This window comes from Delphinus delphis, chromosome 3 (genome assembly GCF_949987515.2).
Source record: "Delphinus delphis chromosome 3, mDelDel1.2, whole genome shotgun sequence".
NCBI lineage: Eukaryota > Metazoa > Chordata > Mammalia > Artiodactyla > Delphinidae > Delphinus > Delphinus delphis.
In genome coordinates this window covers 144,705,837-144,725,947 of record NC_082685.1, presented here as the reverse complement: position 1 = coordinate 144,725,947, position 20,111 = coordinate 144,705,837, and the positions used below count along the sequence as shown (strand labels likewise).

General features: G+C 44.1%; 1 protein-coding gene across 1 annotated transcript; it reads right to left on the bottom strand.

Annotated features, from left to right (window-relative positions):
- Positions 1 to 16,772: 16,772 nt before the first annotated feature.
- On the bottom strand, positions 16,773 to 19,070 carry LOC132422286 (signal transducing adapter molecule 1-like). Its single transcript, XM_060007079.1, is given in 6 exon segments — positions 16,773 to 16,882; positions 16,885 to 17,677; positions 18,029 to 18,286; positions 18,428 to 18,451; positions 18,453 to 18,768; positions 18,958 to 19,070. Coding segments are annotated over 6 exon segments (1,614 nt in total).
- Between the last annotated feature and the right edge of the window lie 1,041 nt (positions 19,071 to 20,111).

The following is a 20,111-nucleotide window of genomic DNA, read 5'->3' as shown; positions in this document are numbered from 1 at the left end:
GTGCGACTCTGGGTGATATTTACATTTTTTTTCTGCTCATCAGTAATGAAATACTGTTTCTCAATGAATATTATTCTATAATAAGTAAAAAGGTTAACATCTAAAAAATAAAAGTGCTTTCTAAACTAACAGGGTTTTAAAAATATCCAAAAGCTTGCAGCCTGTTGGATACTGAACCTGTTTCCCATCTGACCATGCCCAACACTCTGATAAGTAGATTAAGTAGGTATGTGGGCCCCAAACAAGAGACTAGTATCCTGGGGGCATTCCATATCTTCTTGGCATTTGGGGTTCGGTGCCAGACCTCCACCTCATTGGCTTCAACTAAGACGGAACCTTCTGCCAGGTGTTGGGCAGCACCCTCTGCCCCTGCTGAGGACCGGGGGCTTTGTGGCACCCCTTCAGTCCTGACCCACACTCTTGGACTTGTCAGCAGTATATTGGCTCATCCCCAAGCTCTCTCAGGAGACCTCAAATCTTGGCAGCGCTCTGACCTGGCTGGATCACTGTCTTTGAGGCTAATCTCCTGAGACACCAAGCAGGACCGGCTGCATAATTGGGAGGACTCAACACAAACTGAAAATGCAGAGCCCCTTGTTCAAAACTTAGTAAGGATTCCAAGATGGCAACAGCTGAGCATTAACCAAGAGCAGGCTCTGTGTGACTGCACGGGTCACTCAGCCATGGAGCCCCTCTGGCACCAGCCTTCTTGTTTCTTATCAAGTCTGCTCAGCTGTAAAGTGTGGGCAAGGGCTTCCCTGGTGGCGCAGTGGTTGAGAGTCCGCCTGCCGATGCAGGGGACACGGGTTCGTGCCCCGGTCCGGGAAGATCCCACATGCTGCGGAGCGGCTCGGTCCGTGAGCCATGGCTGCTGAGCCTGCACGTCCGGAGCCTGTGCTCCGCAGCGGGAGAGGTCACAGCAGTGAGAGGCCCACGTACAGAAAAAAAAAAAAAAGTGTAGGCAAGTTAGTTTGTTCTTGACCCTGAAAATGTGACTCCAGAAAGAAAGGCAGCTTAAACAGAGCCAAGACTACTGTCAAGCTAACATAATTTATCTTCCGACACCCAAGGACCAAATTCCATACCATCGTGTTATAATAATGGCCACATTGTTTCAGAGTATGTCTGTGTCCAAATGGAAGGGGCATAGGGACAAGGAAAACCTCATGACTATCAAATCAGCTTCCTAGTTCCCCCTAGAATGGCCAGGCATAGATTTCACACACCCTTAAAATGAAAACAACTAACTTCAAATTATTTAGCAGCTTGTTATCCAATGGCAGGGTTATCTTGGCAGATTCATTAACAAGTCAAATTAGAAATTTTTTTACCAGAAATTTAGTGGTGATGAGGCCTCAGAAGTGATTAGCACTTTCTCTTCCTCCAACTTGAACATTTCAGAAAACTCCACCAAAGGGATCTCACCACGATGTGGTCCAATCCTGTGGGGGAAGCCCCCGAAGCTGCCAGTGGAAGGCCTCTGAGGGAAGTAGGCTGCAGAGTCTGAAAGCAGGTTTGAGTTCTTCCTCTGTTACTGATATTCTGGGTAGTCTGGGAACAAAGACTCAGTTGCTCTCTGCTTGGTCTCCTCAACTGTAAGCAAAGATAACAACACTCACAGAGCTTTTGGGAGAATAAAATAATATACGTTGGTACATGTGTACATCTGTATAGAATGTTTTTTTTTTTTTTTTTTTTTTAGCGGTACGCGGGCCTCTCACTGTTGTGGCCTCTCCTATTGTGGAGCACAGGCTCCAGACGCGCAGGCTCAGCAGCCATGGCTCACGGGCCTAGCCGCTCCGCGGCATGTGGGATCCTCCCGGACCGGGGCACGAACCTGCGTCCCCTGCATCGGCAGGAGGACTCTCAACCACTGCGCCACCAGGGAAGCCCTGGAATGTTTCTTTAAAAAGGAAAATATCCTTGTATCTTTCAGCCAAAGGTATATGGCTGCCTTTTGTTCTGGAAATTGGAAAAACCTAATAACCCTGCAACGTTCAGTATCACTATAATAAATGATGGATTAGGGGAAGGGCTACCTGCCCACCCGCAGCTGTAACTCGTTATTTCAGGTAATGTTTCAAACTGCCTTATGATAGAAGACTTTGGACAGGCCTTAAAGGATGACTTAACTTGCACTCTACCTGATTTCATAAATGCCTTTCCCAGTATAGACCTAGATTACACACACTCAGACCCTATGCACAAATTATCCCCGGGTCACTGAGGGTTCTCAAGGTGGTATTAAGGGAGGCAGCCTTGTGTTACTATTCAACATTTTAAAACTCGTGGAAGAAAACAACTAAATCTACCCACGGTGAGGCTACACATGCAAGTGAAACAAAAATTCATCACTTTTGACTGGAATCTAATGAAGTCCACATAAAAATGCTAGTTATATAAAAGGATCAAAAACTGACTGGCCATTGGACCCTCTGTGTCCGGGGAATCCACAATGAAAAAAAAAGAGGCATTTTTGTGAGGAAAACCTCAGAAAACGCTGTTCTAGATGAAGAGAACTCGACCCTTCAGCAGCCTGTGAAGTGTGTGTGTGGGTCACACACAACTTGATTTAATCAGCCTTTTGATGATCCTGTTTTAAAGGTGACTCCATTGTCTTATGAAAACTACACTGTGACAGTAATGAAGTAAAAGCTTCATCCCCAAAGACCTGAGGGTGGCCAACTGGGACACAGCTTGGGATCCCCAGCCTCTCTGAACTGCTTTCTTCCTCTGTAAAACGGGCGTCATTTCTTCTTTAACACCTCCGCAGGTTGTGAATGAGATCTGTAATTCAGAGGCGCTTTGTAAACTGCAAATACAGATATGTAGAGCAGAGGAGGAGGGAAGAGTCACATATTTGCTGATTGCAAAAGCATTGTGTGAATAAAAGCAATTTAAATTCCTCTTAAGGTGAGCTGTATTCCTAGAACTTGGTGTTTCTAGTCACAAATATCAGAGGCACACATTTTAGAATTCTAGGCATATGTAATATTCTGTTTTAAGAACCAGAAGAGGGACTTCCCTGTTGGTGCAGTGGTTAAGAATCCACCTGCCATTGTAGGGGACATGGGTTCGAGCCCTGGTCCAGGAAGATGCCACATGCCGCGGAGCAACTAAGCCCCGCGAGCCACAACTACTGAGCCCGCGTGCCACAGCTACTGAAGCCACGTGCCTAGAGCCCATGCTCTGCAACAAGAGAAGCCACTGCAATGAGAAGCCCGCGCACTGCAACGAAGAGTAGCCCCCGTTCAACACAACTAGAGAAAGCCCGCGCACAGCAATGAAGACCCAGTGCAGCCAAAAATAAATGAATAAATAAACTTATAAAATAAAAAACATTTGAAAAAAAGAACCAAAAGAGAAGACAGAGAAAGAGTAATAAACTTGAGTTTCACTTGAAGTCAGCTATCCAAAACCGAAAACCAAGAAAACCCACAAAAACATTACTACGGGGCTTCCCTGGTGGCGCAGTGGTTGAGAGTCCGCCTGCCGATGCAGGGGACACGGGTTCGTGCCCCGGTCCGGGAAGATCCCACATGCCACGGAGCGGCTGGGCCCGTGAGCCATGGCAGCTGAGACTGCGCGTCCGGAGCCTGTGCTCCGCAACGGGAGAGGCCACAACAGTGGGAGGCCCGCGTACCGCAAAACAAAAACAAAAACAAAAACAATCACATTACTATGAAGAGAGATCTAAAGTATGTGCTGCTACTAGAGACATGGTTAACAGTAACATACGGATGTCACAACTGGACTTACAAAATGTCAACCCTTCATAGCAATAACATTTTCCAATGTTTCACATTTATCATTTGACAAGTGGAAGTTCTCATCATATTTTAGGTCCTGTCTAGAACATACTCCTCTTAAGAAAGCTGGTACAAATTTATGGAAGGGATTTAGGAATAATAGGGCTGGACGTGGGAGGATTCCCCAGGAGGTATGGATTTAGAGTCAGGTCCTAAAGGAGCGGGAGCAAGCTTTCCTAAGCACTGAAAGACAAAGGGCCACAGAATTTAAGGGACTCAGTAGCTCAACAAACATTTACTGCTCAGGACCCAGTGCTGATCAAAATAAAGCCCCCATATCCTCATGACCCTACATTCTATTAGGGGTGATAGAACACTAAACCAGAAAAAATAAATAAGAAAATGAGAGGATTGCAATTAGTGGGAAGTGCTACAAAGAGTCAGTCAGGCAAGATGGTAGAGAGTGATTGGGGGAGGGGGTCTGCCACATCCGATGAGGTGGCCGGGGAAGAGCTGTCTGAGGAGGTCTGAGACCTAAAGGATGAAAATGGTGAAGATGTAGGGAATGCCACTCCAGGCAGAGGGAACCGTGAGTGCCAAGGCCCTGAGGAGGACAGGGCTTGGCATGTTGAGGGAAGAGAGAGAAGATAACTCTGCCGGGGCCGGTGAACAAGAAGAGAGGTGAGGTGAGGTGGGGGGAAGAGAGTGGTCAGACCTTACCGGATCCTGCGGGCTGGAGTGTGGAGTTTGGGTTTGATTCTGAGCATGATGGGAGGCCATTGAAATGTTCGAAGCAGGAAATTGATTTACACCGTTTGAAGATTACTTTGGCTTTGGGGATTGGGCAGGAGAGGTGAGTGCAGGGAAGAGGAAAAGCAAAGGGACTGGTGGGAGGTTCTGCAGTAGCCCAAGTGAGAGTGGAAACAGAAGGGAGAATTCCTTAGAAGCCAGCCACAGGCCATTGAAATCTGTTCTGCCCTGAAACTGTTAGCCTATTTGAATCTACTATGAACCAAAGACTCCTCTGCAGGAATACCCAACCTTTTCCTGGACAATTTCCCCCAAATGCACCATGTTGGCAATGTGTACCTGGAAAAGAGCGCTGATTGCTAAGAAAGGCCATTAAGGGGGATAATGGACAAGCTCTGGCTACAGTGTGAGCACCTCCTCAGGCTGGAAATTCTAGAAGCCCAAGGGGTAAGGGAGTAGAACACGGTGGGGTCCCCAGACTGGAGATTCACAGTATGAGGTTCTGAGGTCAATGTGTAGATCAGAGTCAACGTGAGGGGCCTCTGCACAGCATCCTGAGGTGGGGAGTCGGTGGGGTGGGTCATGGCAGGATCTATAGAGAGAGGTGATTTGCACCCATCTGGAAGTGACCGTGTCCTAACAACACCCTCCGTTCTCTTTTATAGTTAACTCAAATTTATTTTTGGTGGTTTGTAGACTCCCCAGAGACCCTATATATATATAGCATGTTCTAAACTGATAAAATGATAAAATTCTCATTCCTTTCTCTATTTCCAATATACTTTTCTGAGACCTTATTCCAACATAGGCTGGTGAGTTTACTTGGCTGCAAAGTAGAAGGGAAAGAATGTAAATTGTGGAGTTGGAGAAGAACGTGTTCAAAGCCTGGCTCAGCCATAGTCTGGCTCTGTTGTCTTGGTTAAGTCATTTGAACTCCCTAGTCTCAGTTTTCACATCTGTGTAATGGGGGTTGTAAGGATTATGAATAGTAGTTGTAATTTTCTGGTCCCTGCTAGACACTTGATAAATATCAGTATTATAATTATAAGGCCAAGGACACAGATTTCTTTCTCACATGAAATGGATATCTTATTTCAAAAAAGGAAAAGAAAAGAAACCTCTTTTCTACCTCCGCAGATTGTATCAAGCCCTGATGTATACAAGCAGCTACACAGAAGAGGTTCTCGGTGAGAGAGGACAAGTCGGCACAGACCCTCTCCTACATCCCTGTCGTTGGCTCACTCAACAGTAACAAAGACTCAGGAGCAACAACCTCATCATATCCGTTTGTTATTTTTTACCTTCCTTTTTGGGGTTATGGATGGAAACTATTAGAGTTAGGGAAATGACTGAAATATTTTTCCCCAGTCATGAAATTATTGTCCATATGAAAGTTCCAAGAACATTCAACGGCCTCAAAGCTCACCACGGTGGTGAGCCAGAACTTACTTGCTTTTGAAACATAAACAAGGATGGTTCTTTAAATGTAACTTCTCACTGTGCCCAGAAATGAAAAATTCCAGCTCGTCACTGATCTCTTACAAAATTTGGAAGAAGCTGCTTCTTTTGTAGGCAGGAGTCACATAAAACCGCCCAACTCAGCTCTCATTCCTTCGTTCGCTCCATGTTTGGTTATAATTAAGTGTTTCATTCTTGAAGTCCTGTATCCACAGAGCCTCCCTGTAGAAGAAGAGTTATCAGAGGCTTATTTCTGCCTTTGCAACGCAGGGGAGAGGGCACCCCTCCGCCCACCTCTGTCTGAACATTAAATCAACAGGAGCTAGAAGTTGGAAGGGGGCCCACTTTCCAATCCTTTGATATTCCTTCCAGTATCCCAATGTGCAAGACACCAAACCCAGGAAAACTGTATGTATGTTTTTGAATCACTGTTGTTTATTTAATTGGTACCTATAAGTAGTACTTCCTTCTTCAACTTTCCTCATTTATGTTAGACCTCGGACAGTCGAGCAATGTGTGGAAGAAAGAGCATTGTGAGAAAATCAAATATCAGAAGTAACCTTTATTTTTGGAAGTTTTGAAAATAAATAGAGGAGAATGAGATACACCCAGGATGGAGATCAAGAAGGAAGATCTGGAAGAGATTGAGTATTTTCCTCATTTAGGGAGAACAATGTATCATCATGACTTGAGTTGGGTGTTGTGACGCTTGGCTGGGAGATGATGCAACATGGTTGACTTAGTCAAGCAAGTGGGTCACCCTGCGGAGAAGAGGAAACTTGGTTTCTTCCAGTGGCCTCCCTTACAGGTCCTCCCTCAGGAGTGCTGGTCCCGCTGCCCAACCCAATCCCATAAAAATGGAAGAAAGGGTCCCAGAGCAGGAGATTGATATGCAGAGATGAGAGATGCAGAGATGAGAATTTCACGAGTATATCATGGCCCAAAATTAGGTTATGAAGTGAACTCAGGCAACCATTTAAGTGGTACGATTGTAGGGACTCAGAAAAACAGCCTGTCCTCACATCAGCCCAAAATTCTTACCAAGATTCTCTTCTGTGACTTAGCTCATTCTAACTTCCTGGCAAAAGGTATGAGCTGTCTTGGAGGAGTAAGCATGATGCTATCATTGCTCATCAGAATTTTAGTATGACTTGGTTTCCCACACGAAGGCCATGGGAGAGAGTGTAAGCAAGAGGACAGTGGACTCTGGCATTTTGATAATAACAAGTAGGGATGGTCAGGGGTGGTTTGCTGCAGGAGAGGACCTGGGACAGACAGGGACTGTCCTACTCAGAACTTTGCATGCTGCTGGCCTGAAAGATGAGCCCTCTCTCCTAGGATTCACAAATCAGTCATTAAGCACTTCCTGGGGGCCTCTTATGTGTCAGACACTCTACTGTGCACCCGAAGAGTATTGAAGCTGCATTCCACAGGTTAACAGATATTTAGGACACCACATGTCTGCCTAACTCTGCATTCGGTGACACCATGATAGGCAGGTAAGTGCAAAAGCAGAGCTGTATGCATGGTACCATGGGGACCCAAGGAAGGGTGCTTAGCCCAGCCCCAAGGGAGAAAGAGAAGATGGTTGGAAAGGCATCTATTTCCGAGGAGGATGGAGGAGGTGATAGCTGAGCCAACATGCTTTCTGTAGCGGAGATGATTCTAAGATGCACTTTTTTCCACATTGTAACATCTCCCAGACTGAGATCTGTCTTATAATCGATGGAGGCATAGTAGCTATAGGCCAGGCAAGCTGTCATAACATAATTGTCATTACTGCACAAGAGCAACCTTGGTCATTTTGTCATCAGTTTGTCTGAGTTATTTGCAACATTTAACGTGGAGTTTAATTGCCATTTAAAATGTCTTCTAGAAATTACATATGATTTGGTATTACAGCAAGAAGCTATTGTCTACATAGAAAAGTATGGGAACAGAGTAAAAGACCATACATTGGACACAAAGAAAGCAGATATGTATCATTGGAAGAATGACCACAGTTCTGTATTTTCTCCCAAAAAAGCAAGTGTTTTATAGGACTCAAGGAAAAGAGACACAAGTAAATGAAGCTCTGTTACATTTTGTTACTAAGATACCAAACAAAGAATCATCTATCACACACCAAGCAACACAGCTAAAGGCAAGATAAATTGCTAAAACCAGAGAAATAGATACAAGAAATTGTCAAAAGAGCAAAGGCTGGTGGTCCTGATTCATGCATGGCACAGGACAGCCCTTAAAGCCTCATGGCATAGTATTAAAAGTAGAGTGTTCTTTTCTTTATTGATGATCAATAAACTAGCCAATAAATGATGTCTTCATCTGATATAATATAGTATTCGGTTGCAAGGAACGGGAACCCACCTACTTTAGCTTAAGCCCAAGGCAACAGTGAGCTACAGCCAGCTTACACAAGCTCACAAAAGGCACATCTCCCTCACTCTGCATTCAGAGACATCATGGTAGCTTGAAATAGTCCACGGTGGGAGTATTTACACCTTGGAAATTGGCAATCGCTATAAATCAGGACTTTGTTGTTTGCTTTTTAAGAGCTGGTTGACCAGCATCTCACTGCCAAAGTGGGGATTTGTGGATTATACAGGAGTATCTTGTGGCAGTCTTGCTAGGGTTTGGAGGCAGGTAATGTAAAGTTACCAAGAACAGAGATAATTTCTGTGTTTTCATCAGTCTTTCCAGAGCCATGTGGCCTCCTATTTCTCCTTAGGCCCACACATCTCTTCATTTTTCTCTCTCTCTCTGGATTTCATGGCCACCTCTGGTACGATCAGGCTCAGGGGAAGTCAGGTAGTGTGTAGACCTGCCTTTTTGAGAACTATGGCTAAGGTAAATTCTCAGGAAGGGTATATGGGGGCAGGACAAAAATGATGAGCATCTCAGGCTCATTCTTAAAGGAAGTTGGTTTGGATGAAAACACTAAGATGGAAGGATATGAGAAGAAGTAACTGCTTTTAGAGTTGCTGGAACAAAAAGTAGAACCCAGGCATGGTAGAAGATGATGCTGAAGAGATCATGCTGAAGAGATGATGATGCTGAAGAGATCATCATCAAGGCCAGGCGTGGGGGACCTCATGTATTCATGCTAGGCGGGGGAGCTGGGGTTAGTTCTACACATGGCAGAGTTTCAAAGTCCAAAAGTATCCTGGGAGAACTGAAGTCTAGACAGTCCTGTAGGCATGCAGAGTCCTGAGTGGCATCCAGCTCGTTGGTGGGAAGAGTATCGACAAGGCAGTGGAAAGCTGGAGCTGTAGATGTGTCCTTTGACTGACACCTTCCATAGCTTGGGCAAGTCACTCATCCTTCCAAAGCCTCCGTTTCTTTATCTACAAAGTGGAGATAAATAAACCTACCCTCTGACTACCTCAAAGGGTTGCTGGAAAGGCAAATGATACAACTATATCATTTCCCTAGGAGGGAAAACCCTCCTAGGACTGTAAAACAAGGTCCAAGCATATGGTATTTACTCATCTGTAAAATGAGGGGGTTGGCCTAGATGGGATCTAATGTTCTACTTTTAAAGTTCTACAACTCTGTTATTATCTTTATTATCTGACGATTATGCTAAAATTATAGATTTTATGGGCATGAAACACCCTTCTCTCATCTTGCCAAGAAAACTTAAGGCGAAGCTCTTAGGCTGAGAAATACCACTTCCTAGGTGGTTGTTTCCACAGAAACACCAATAACCATAAACTTATGCAGGAATGTGAACTGTTTGGGTTTAAATAGGAAGAGGAAATTGATTTATAAATAGAACCAAACCCCTAAAAAAGAATAGAGTTTCTTTCTGTACATTATATGTAATTTAATCCCCCATTTTTAAAATACTGCTTTTTAAACATCTGCTTTTTAAAATATTGCATATTACGCTACTACTGAAATGCCAAATGATTTAAAAGTGGTTTTAGAAAACTGTGGATAAAACTTAGAGGTTTAAAATGATGAGGTCTGGAGATATTTTTCATTCCTAAATAGCCCCTCAGCCACAGTGTTTAGTGTTCAATAACTCTCTTGTGTTTTAGAAAGGAAAGAGGAAACGTCATCTTCTTTCTAGAAATATATCACCAAAAGCGGTGCAGTTAATGACCGATAATAGATTAGAACCACTGCTGACACTCACAGAGCGTTTCCTATGTGTCAGGCGCTGGGCTGAACAATTTACTTGCACCTTCTCATTGAATCCTCACAAAATCTCTAGTGAGGCAGGCACTCTTTTTAGTCCCATTATACAGATGAGAAACCAAGGCACAGGGAGACAAATTGCCTTGCTCAGGGTCCCACAGCCAGCAAGCGGTGGCCCTGGGATTCAAAGCCGTAGACCCTAGCTCCAGCCCTTACCCTTGCTATCACTTGTGCTAGCTTGCATCTGACCACTTAATATGATTTTTTAAAAATGGTTTTCCCAAAGCAAAAGATAGCCTCACGCTATATATTGAGGGGTGATTAGAAAGAATCTCATCTGAAATAGAGGCTTGGTGATACTTCATTTATAAGAGTTAAGAGTGAGTAGTATGAGGCCATTAAAAAAGAGAACAAAATTTTGCCATTTGCAGCAACATGGATGGACTTGGAGGACATTATGCTAAGTGAAATAAGTCAGACAGAGAAAGATAATTTACTGCATGATACCACTTATATGTGGAATCTAAAAAATACAACAAACTAGTGAATATAACATAAAAGAAGCAGACTCACAGGGCTTCCCTGGTGGCGCGGTGGCTGAGAATCCGCCTGCCAGTGCAGGGGACACGGGTTCGAGCCCTGGTCCGGGAAGATCCCACATGCCGTGGAGCAGCTAAGCCCGTGCGCCACAACTACTGAGCCTGCGCTCTAGAGCCCATGAGCCACAACTACTGAGCCCACATGCCACAACTACTGAAGCCCGCACGCCTAGAGCCCATGCTCCGCAACAAGAGAAGCCGGTGCACCACAACGAAGAGTAGCCCCTGCTCGCCACCTCAACTAGAGAGAAAGCCCACGCACAGCAACGAAGACCCAACACAGCCAGAAACAATAAATAGATTAAATAAAATAATAAAATAAATAAATTTATTAAAAGAAAAAGAAGCAGCAGACTCACAGATATAGAGAACAAACTAGTGGTTACCAGTTGTGGGGGGAGGGGCACTTTTGGTGGGGGGAATGGGAGGTTCAAACTATTGGGTGTAAGATAGTCTCAGAGATGTATTACACAACATGGGGACTATAGTCAATATTTTATAATAACTGTAAATGGAAAGTAACGTTTAATAATGTTATTAAACTTTTTTTAATTTTTTTAAAAGAATGAGTAGTAAGTTCAGTGTTCTCAGCACATACAAACAGTTCATGTTTTCCAGAATGGCCAGCCTAAGACATTAGAGGCATCATGTCTCAGGAAAGGCTCAGACTTTCAAAATGCCTTTTGTCCCATAAATAAATGGGAGGATTCCTTATCTCAACCAGCAGGGATTTGGAGAGAAGGCAGGAATTCTTCATCCAAAACTTGGCCTCTCCTTAGCAGCTGACCAAATCATCAATTGCAGCTCTTTCTTCCTATAGTTTGGAATTGGTAAAACTTGTTGAAAGTGAAGGAGACCCTGTGGAAAAGATTCTGTCCCCATTTTCCAAGCAAAATTCTTCAGTCAAGTATCTTTCTGCACATGCATTCAGACTTTAAAAATCCACTTAGAGAAAACCAAAAAATTGCATTCCACTCTCCTTTTCTTAGGTTAACCATAAATGTTTGTGAGGCACAAAAGTGCATAGTGGGGAGGAAACTAATAATCCAGCTCAGTAATAGACTTCTATTTCTAGAACATAATTACCAAGGAGAGCGATCAAGGGGCAGACATTTATTGAGCATTTACTAAGTGCCTCAATGCGTGGGATTGAAAATAAGAGCAGTAAGATCTTAATTAAAAGATCCCTGGGAACTAAACATTGTAAAAACAAAAAGCACACAAAGTTTCCATATAAACTGTGCAAGCAAAGTTGCCTAAGGGAAGGAAAAAACATTAGAGGGATGAGGAATCATGAAGCTGATCGTTTTTTGCCAGGTCTCTGGGGCTCCTTTCCCCCTCAGGGGAGAAATATCTTCTCTCAAATCTCTTCACGTTCTCTTCCACTCAACACACCGGTGGGCTCCCTGCATCTCTGGCTAGAAGCTAGGGATGCAAAGAGGAATTAGATCCCACGAAGAAGTTACGATTCTAGCCAGGATTTACACAAAGCCTCTCACTCTCCGCCTCTCCCCACCTCTCCAGACAAAACAGAGTATGATCATCACTCACACTGATACTTGGATTGGCCAATGACAGTTCAAACAAAGCTCATTCACACTAAAATGTGACGTCCATCGTGCTTTTGCATTTTAAGTCTGTTTCTTCCAATTGTGGATAAGGAGTTTCAGATACGACTACAGAGGTTTTAAGAGGAAGAAGGGAAACTACTTAAATGTCCATCGACAGATGAATGGATAAAGAGGATATGGTATATTTATACAAAGGAAGACTTATGGCTGCATCTTAATTCATCAGGATGAGGATGTATAACCCTCTCAATATTTGTGGGAACTTTATAATTACCTATAATTACTCTGTAAGTACTTGTGTTAAGAGGAAAAGTAGTGGATTAGGATCAGGGCCGTGGGTACTAATCCCAAGGAGAATTGGATCCACAGGACTTAAAGCCAGAACGAGTGGCCTCTTTCCTGAATTCTACCCCCTGAGGTACTCTGGGAAACGACAGGCTCCAAGTACCATTGTTTTTAAAAAACCAATGGAATCTGAGATAGGCTGCAATATTCTATCAGATATGTAACTAACTTTAACATTTAAAACTCTATTGAGACCAAAATAATCTAGCAAATGATATCAAAACAATACTCAGGAATTTAGAACTTTCTGAGTTGCTTAACATGGGTCTGTAGCTCTCAAGGCTAAAAACGCTCTCCCCAGGTCCAGCTGCAGCGGGAGCGCTCTGCATTCCTTCCTGGATGGCAGCAGGCCTCTGGTGCAGAGCAGAAGAAATGTTTGTCTCCCAAAGTTTCCATATCTGGGGTGGGGAATTGTCCGGCCTGGGCTTTCAGCGTCTTATTCATCTCACTTCTAGAAATCAACACAAGCCCTAGAGCCAACAAACTGAGCATCTGGGGTGTAGTTGGGGCAGAGAGCAGCATCATGGCACAGCTGGGGAAAATCAGTCTTTTGCTCTTTGGGAGTCCTGGGTGAGAAAAAGAGCACAAGGAGGAATTCTATGGAAAGAGAGGAGGAAGATCTTCAAGGATCTCACTCGGGCCCAGGACTGAACTACTTGCTGGTGCAGAGCAGCGCATGGGCATCCTAGGGGAGAAAGAAGGGAGTATACTTTCTGTCACTTATCCAGAAGATGAATTTTGACCCAGAAAAGTGAAAACTTCATGTCCAGTGACAAAAAGCAGAGCCTGTTGATGAGTGTTACCAACGGAGGGAGGGCATGCACCGAAAAGAAAAAAGTGGGCTGTCTTAGTTTGCTAGGGTTGTCATAACAAAATACCGTAGGCTTAGTGACTTAAACAACAGAAATTTATTTTCTTGCAGTTCTGGAGGCTGGAAGGCCAAATTCAAGGTGCTGGCAGGATTGGTTTCCTCTGAGGCCTCTCTCCTTAGCATTCAGGTAGTCACCACCTTCCTGCCTCTTCACGTGGTTGTCATGAAGTGCATACACACCACTGGTGTTTCTCTGTGATGAGGGCCCACCCTAATGTCCTTATTTCAACTTAATTACCCATTTAAAGTCCCTCTCTCAAAAAATAGTCACATTTTGAAGTACTGGAAGTTTAAGACTTCAACATATGAATTTAGGGGAGACAGTTCAGCCCACAATGTGGACTCTTAGCAGGTATATTAAAAATACCTGAAACTCCTCACCCTGCTCAGATCGATAATGGATATTGAGTATGACTGCCCTGAACTTCCTGCCTTTCACTAAATCTCCTCTGGCAGAACCTCCCCAACACTGTGTGTGTATACATATGTGTGTATATGTGTATCTGTGTGCAACTCAGATGTATTCTCAAAAACAAAACAAAAAAGAGGGGTATGCAGAATGAATGGCTAGAATCTCAAGATAAGCACAGTGTCATCTAACATAAGGAACCTATCAGCCTGAATACTTTTTAAAATGTTACCAATGTGATAAAATGTAGGTACAGCACTGTCCATACTTTTTATGACCATGGAGATTTGAATGATATAGAGACAGGCATAGAGAATCCCCTGAAGAGGCTTAAGAGTTCCCAGCGTATGAGGCTATCCTCCCACATTCTTCTGAAAATGTCTTTTTTTGCCTCATGTCCTAGATGATAGTTTAGCAGAGTATACAATTCTAGGGGCAATTATTTTCTTTCCGTACTTTGAATTGTCCCCCTGGATTCTGAATTCTCTTGTTGCTGTTGAGAAGACTGGTATCTAATTATTTTTCCTTTTTGGGTAATCTCTTCTTTATCTCTGGTTCTTTTTATGATTTTTTTCTTCCTTTTTTCATTTTGTTTTGTTTTTAGTTTTCTAAAGGTTCATTATGATGCTTGTAGTAATGGGTTCATTTTTATTTATCTTGCTTCAGATTTGATATATTTCTCCAATCTAAGAATTCAGGTCTCTCACCAATTCAGGCTTTTCATTATTGTTTTGAATATTGCCTTTCTTCCATTTGTCTATTGTCTCCTTCTGGAACTCCAGCTAGATATATTTTGAACATCTGTTTTTTTCCTCCACATCTCTTAGCCTCAATTTCATAGTTTCCATGTCTTTCTCTCTCTGTACGGCATTATAAAGTGATTCTTCATCCCTCTCTTCCAGTTTAGTAATTCTCTTTAGCTGTGATATACCTGTCATTTAATCCACCCATTACATTTTAAATTTCAATCATTATATTTTACATTTCTAGAAATTCTATTTGGTTCTTTTCAAAACTGCCCATTTATCCTTTTTTTTAAATTTGAAATTAACATTAATTTACTTTTTATAAGCATTTTATTTTTAAAAATTTTTATTGGAATATAGTGGCTTTACAATGTTGTGTGTTAGTTTCTCCTGTACATCAAAATGAATCAGCTATACGTATACATATATGCCCTCTTTTTTGGACTTCCTTCCCATTTAGGTCACCACAGTGCCCATTTATTCTTGATGGTCTTTTGTTCAATTCTTATGGTTACAATTCCCTCTGTTACTTCATAAATATGTTAAGCACACTTATTTTACATTTTGTATTAGATAATCCTATGCCCAAAGTTCTTGCAGGCTAATTCTGTTCTCCATTGTTTCTGCTGAGCCCAGTTTGTGGTGGCTCTTTTTTCATGTGTCTCTTATTTTTACCGTCAGTTCAAATAAGGCTCCTCTTAAATGTAAGAATCCTGAAGACTCTGGGTTGAAGCTGCGTCCCTCCTAATACCAGGTGCCTTGGGGTGTTATGAACTAGATGTATTCTTTAAATAATTTTTCTACCTGGAGTTTCCTGGACCATGCAAGTAGAGTAAATACTAAATCACCATGATGTCAGGCTTGGGATTATAAATTCACAGCCAAGACCTACTTTGTTTTCATTTTTCATGCCTTTTACCAAGGCTGAAATAAAGACATTTCCTGGTTGGCTTTCTTTCTGCTAGAGGATGGATTTTTTTTCCCTAACCCAACTTTTGACTTGAGAATGTAGATGTTTGAGACCCCTAGCTTTCTCCAGGGTCTCAGTTCTCATCCCAACAGGCCTGTAGTCCCCCCACAGAGAACCAAGCTCCCTGGATCAGCAGATGCCCCAAGCAGCCCCATTCTTCAGGGTCTGCTAGCCACTCTGGTTTCAACTTTTTTTCTTGCTGCCTGTGAATCTCACTTTCTTACAAGTTTAACTGTGCTTTTAAAACCAAATGCTTGGTGTATAGTACCTGGTGTTTCTACGTGTTTGTAGGGAAATTTTTTTCAGAATTTCCCATCAGCCATGTTGCTGGAGGCCAGAGTCCATTCCCCAGCTCTGTAAGCTGGGGCTTCCGCAACCACCTAGGCCATTCTCAGTTATGCCTGAAGAAATTGTGCTCTTGCTTCAGTTTAGTGGGACGGAGTGCCCCTATCCTTTGGGTGTCTGTGAGATTCCAATAATCCATGGAAATATTGTAGTGTAGCAAACAGATCAAGGGGTCAGGCCTCAGAGAACTGGGGCTCTAGCTTTTTTTTTTTTTTTTTTTTTTACTCCAAGGAAGGTTCAATTTAATGGGAAACTGCAACATGGACAACATAATGCCTTCAGGTACATATGCTACAGCTTTGTTCTCTTGCAGTTTAAAGAGACAGTGTAATTATCTTAAATTTACACAAAACATTATGAAACATGGTAGTTGTTCATGATTAAAATAAAGCAGCAATGTCAATTAAGTTAACAGTGTTAAATATATTCACATGATCACCACTGTGATTCAAAGTGGCCACGAGAGAAGTTACACAGCGATCTACGCACACAACATCTGCCACAATGGTGCTTGCCAGTCTGACTGCTTTGCAGACCAGGTAATTTTACGAGACAAATAATCTTGCATTGATTCTTTCATATGTTGAAAGCAATTAAATGTTGTAAGTAGTTTCATTCCTCTGGGGGAGGGGGAGGGGAGGGCCTCTAAAAAGTCAGTGCAAATTGAAGAGAGGTCTCCTTTCTTGAATATTGGAACTTGTTGACCAAGATATGATTCCTATAAGCTGAGGATAAACAAATCTTAAGATATCAAAGAATCTCATAACATTGTCATCAGCGTTTAGCAGATACTTGCCACAAAGAGGAATCCCAGTCCTATAGCAGGGCCTTCTGCGAGTACGGCTGCTGGGGCGGAGGTGGCTGATAGCTGCCTCTGGGCTGGGGCGGCGCTGATGTGAAAGTATAGTTCGGCACCTGGGACAGGCTGGTCCCTGCTTCTGGCATATCATGACGACGGGGGCGGCAGTGGCGGCAGGAGGAGGACTGTCCACTGAAGCCTGGCTGGGCTACGTGCTCCCTTGAACAGAACTGCCCATTGTGTTGAGATAGGAAGCCTGGGCCTGCTGACTAGGAAGGGCTGGGCTCGCGGGCAGTGGCACTGTTCCTTGGCTGAGAGAAGACAGCTGCAGGGGAAGGCTGTAGCTCTGGAGCTGGCCCATCTGTGCGTTCCCTGTGACCGGGTAAGCTCCACGCTGAGGAGGGCCTGGGTACACCTGAGGACCAGAAACACCAGGTGACTGAATATAATACTGCTGATTCTGTAATTTTGCATCCATGGAATACATTGGATCTTCATTCCTTAACTTGGTATACAAGGACAGGGCCTCCATCTCTTTAACATTGAGTTCTGAGAGTTCTGAATGTTCTCTATCAATATCTTCCAGCTTCTCATCAATGAGAGGTCCCATCTGGTGACACATGGCTTCAAGATGAAGGAACTCTGGCAGATCTGGTTGATCATCACTGGGATCCGTACTCTGCAACATCTGTAGCAATTGGTCCATTTTATCTTCATCCATGTAGGCTTGTTCTGGCTCTGGTTCTATCGTTTCTACCTGAACATCATCACTAAATTGTACCATCTTCTCCGTTTTAATCATTTCTGGTTCAGCAGTGAGATCTGCAGTCACAAAATTAGAGGGGAATAACCCCAGGCCTTGATGGGTTTCACCTTTCCACCAGTTGGGGTCACTGTCATCAAGAACTGTAACAGGGCTTCCCTGGTGGTGCAGTGGTTAAGAATCTGCCTGCCAATGCAGGGTTCGAGCCCTGGTCCGGGAAGATCCCACATGCCGCAGAGCAAATAAGCCCGTGCGCCACAACTACTGAGCCTGCGCTCTAGAGCCTGCAAGCCACAACTACTGATCCCGCGTGCCACAACTACTGAAGCCTGCGCACCTAGAGCCCGTGCTCCACAACAAGAGAAGCCACCGCAACGAGAAGCCCGCACACCGCAACGAACAGTAACCCCCACTCACCGCAACCAGAGAAAGCCCACACACAGCAACGAAGACCCAACGCACCCAAAAATAAAAAAATTTAAATTAAATTAAAAAAAAAAAAACTGTAACAATTTCTCCTACTCTAAAAGTAAGTTCATTATCTTCAGCAGCTTCCAAGTCGTATACAGCACGAACTTTTCGGCCTTCGTGTTGGTGGTTAGTTAAGAGATTAGATGTGCTTGGATACAAACTGGAAAGGGTGGTTGACTGCTGCCTTTGTTCCTTCAGTGACAAGTCAATGGCTTTCGCTAGATCTTCTTTTTTGTTAGCCACAGTACCAGGATCTTTGGCTACAAGAGCTGGGCTTGCTTTTGCTTGTTCTGCAGCCTCAAACGGAAGGCAGGATCGTGTAGTGGAAGGAACACTGGACCAAGAGTCAGGAGGCCTGTGTCCTAGTTCCAGCTCTGTCAACTACTAGCTGTGGCCCTGGGCAAGTCACTTAGCCATTCTGGGTCTCAGTATCCTCACCTGACAGCCAATAGCTGGAAACGTTAACACCTTGTTCCTTAAGGTTATTAACCATTGCTGAGAGTCGACTAAGCTGTGGATGATTCTTAAATTCATCCATCCATTCAACCATAAGAGCCTTTAATTTTTCCCACACTTCAAGGTGACACTTGTTTAATCCATTGCTTACTTCACTAGCAAAATCTCTTGAACGTACTTCTAAGTGAAACATGTTGCCACAATTTGGTACACGTACTCCTAGAAAAGTCAGAGCCTGCATAGCAACATGAGGATCTTTGTGGTTCACCCTCCTCATAATAGACCGTAGACAACCTTTAGGTCTGCATGGTGTCCACTGAGGTCTGCTGCCCACAAGGCTGGACGAAAAGCGACTGAGAGCTCTACGTTAAAGGGCTCCCAGAGCTCACACAGTTGTCAGAGCTCGTACCAAAGTGGACAGTCCTTGCAGCAGAGCGTTTAGGCCTTGGTGATGGGGCTACACCATCCCCAAAGACTATTCTAAATCCATCCAATAACCACCAGTGCGAGACTGACCGGCTTTACCACAGCTATCCAACATGAGGCCCCAGTCCTCAGCAGTATTCATCTCACCGGTTGCTTTCTCGACATCCTGATCGAAGGGATTGGTGGCAAAGAGAGGCATCTCCACTGCGTGCTGAGGTGTCCTCAGGGATTCCCCGTCGACACCAAGGGAGTCAGGGTGCGACCGAGGAAAGAAGGGTCCTCAGGCAAAAACAGCGACCGAGACGGACTCTCCGGGCTCCGCGGCAGCTCGTCCTCTCCCCGAGCCCCAGCTACCGCGGTGGCGGCAAGCGCGGAGGAGCGGGGGCTCCAGCTTTGAGTCTGCTCCTTAGACAAATCCCTAAAACTCTGTGTAACTTAGTTTTTTGTTTTTTTTTTTTTTGCGGTACGTGGGCTGTACCCGGTACGCGGGTACTCTCAACCACTGAGCCACCAACTCAGTTTTTTTATTGCACAATAGGACAGTAATTATTGCCTTACTTATTTTTTATAATGGGGGGGTAAAAAATGTGACAAGTGGGTGTAAAAATCCTTTGTTAACTCTAAAGAGTGGTATCGATGCCAGCCACTGTGTAGCTAAGGGATAGTATCAGGCGCCGCTTTGCAAAGACAATGAACTTTGCTCCATACGCCTCCCGGGGCGGGGCGTCGGGGGGATCTGCCTGAGGAAGGTATCCAGATTCATTTGCAAGGATTAAAAATGTACTTTTCTGGGGAACTAGCACACAGCGTATACTACCAGTATCTTCCTTCTGCGTATAAACAACATAAAACCACAGCAAAAAGCAAGGGTTGGGGCTTCCCTGGTGGCGCAGGGGTTGAGAGTCTGCCCGCCGATGCAGGGGACGCGGGTTCGTGCCCCGGTCCGGGAAGATCCCACATGCCAGGGAGCGGCTGGGCCCGTGAACCATGGCCGCTAAGCCTGCGCTTCTGGAGCCTGTGCTCCGCAACGGGAGAGGCCACAACAGTGAGAGACCCGTGTACCGCAAAAAAAAAAAAAAAGCAAGGGTTGAAGAAAAAAACCACACACAAACTCTTAAAATACAAATTGTGTATTTTTGCACCTTAGGAGATCAGCCTGTCTAAATATTTGTGTTCATTCAGTTCCATTGATTTTGCACCATCTGACTCTTCTGAGTTTCTTCAAGCTCTTTAACGATGG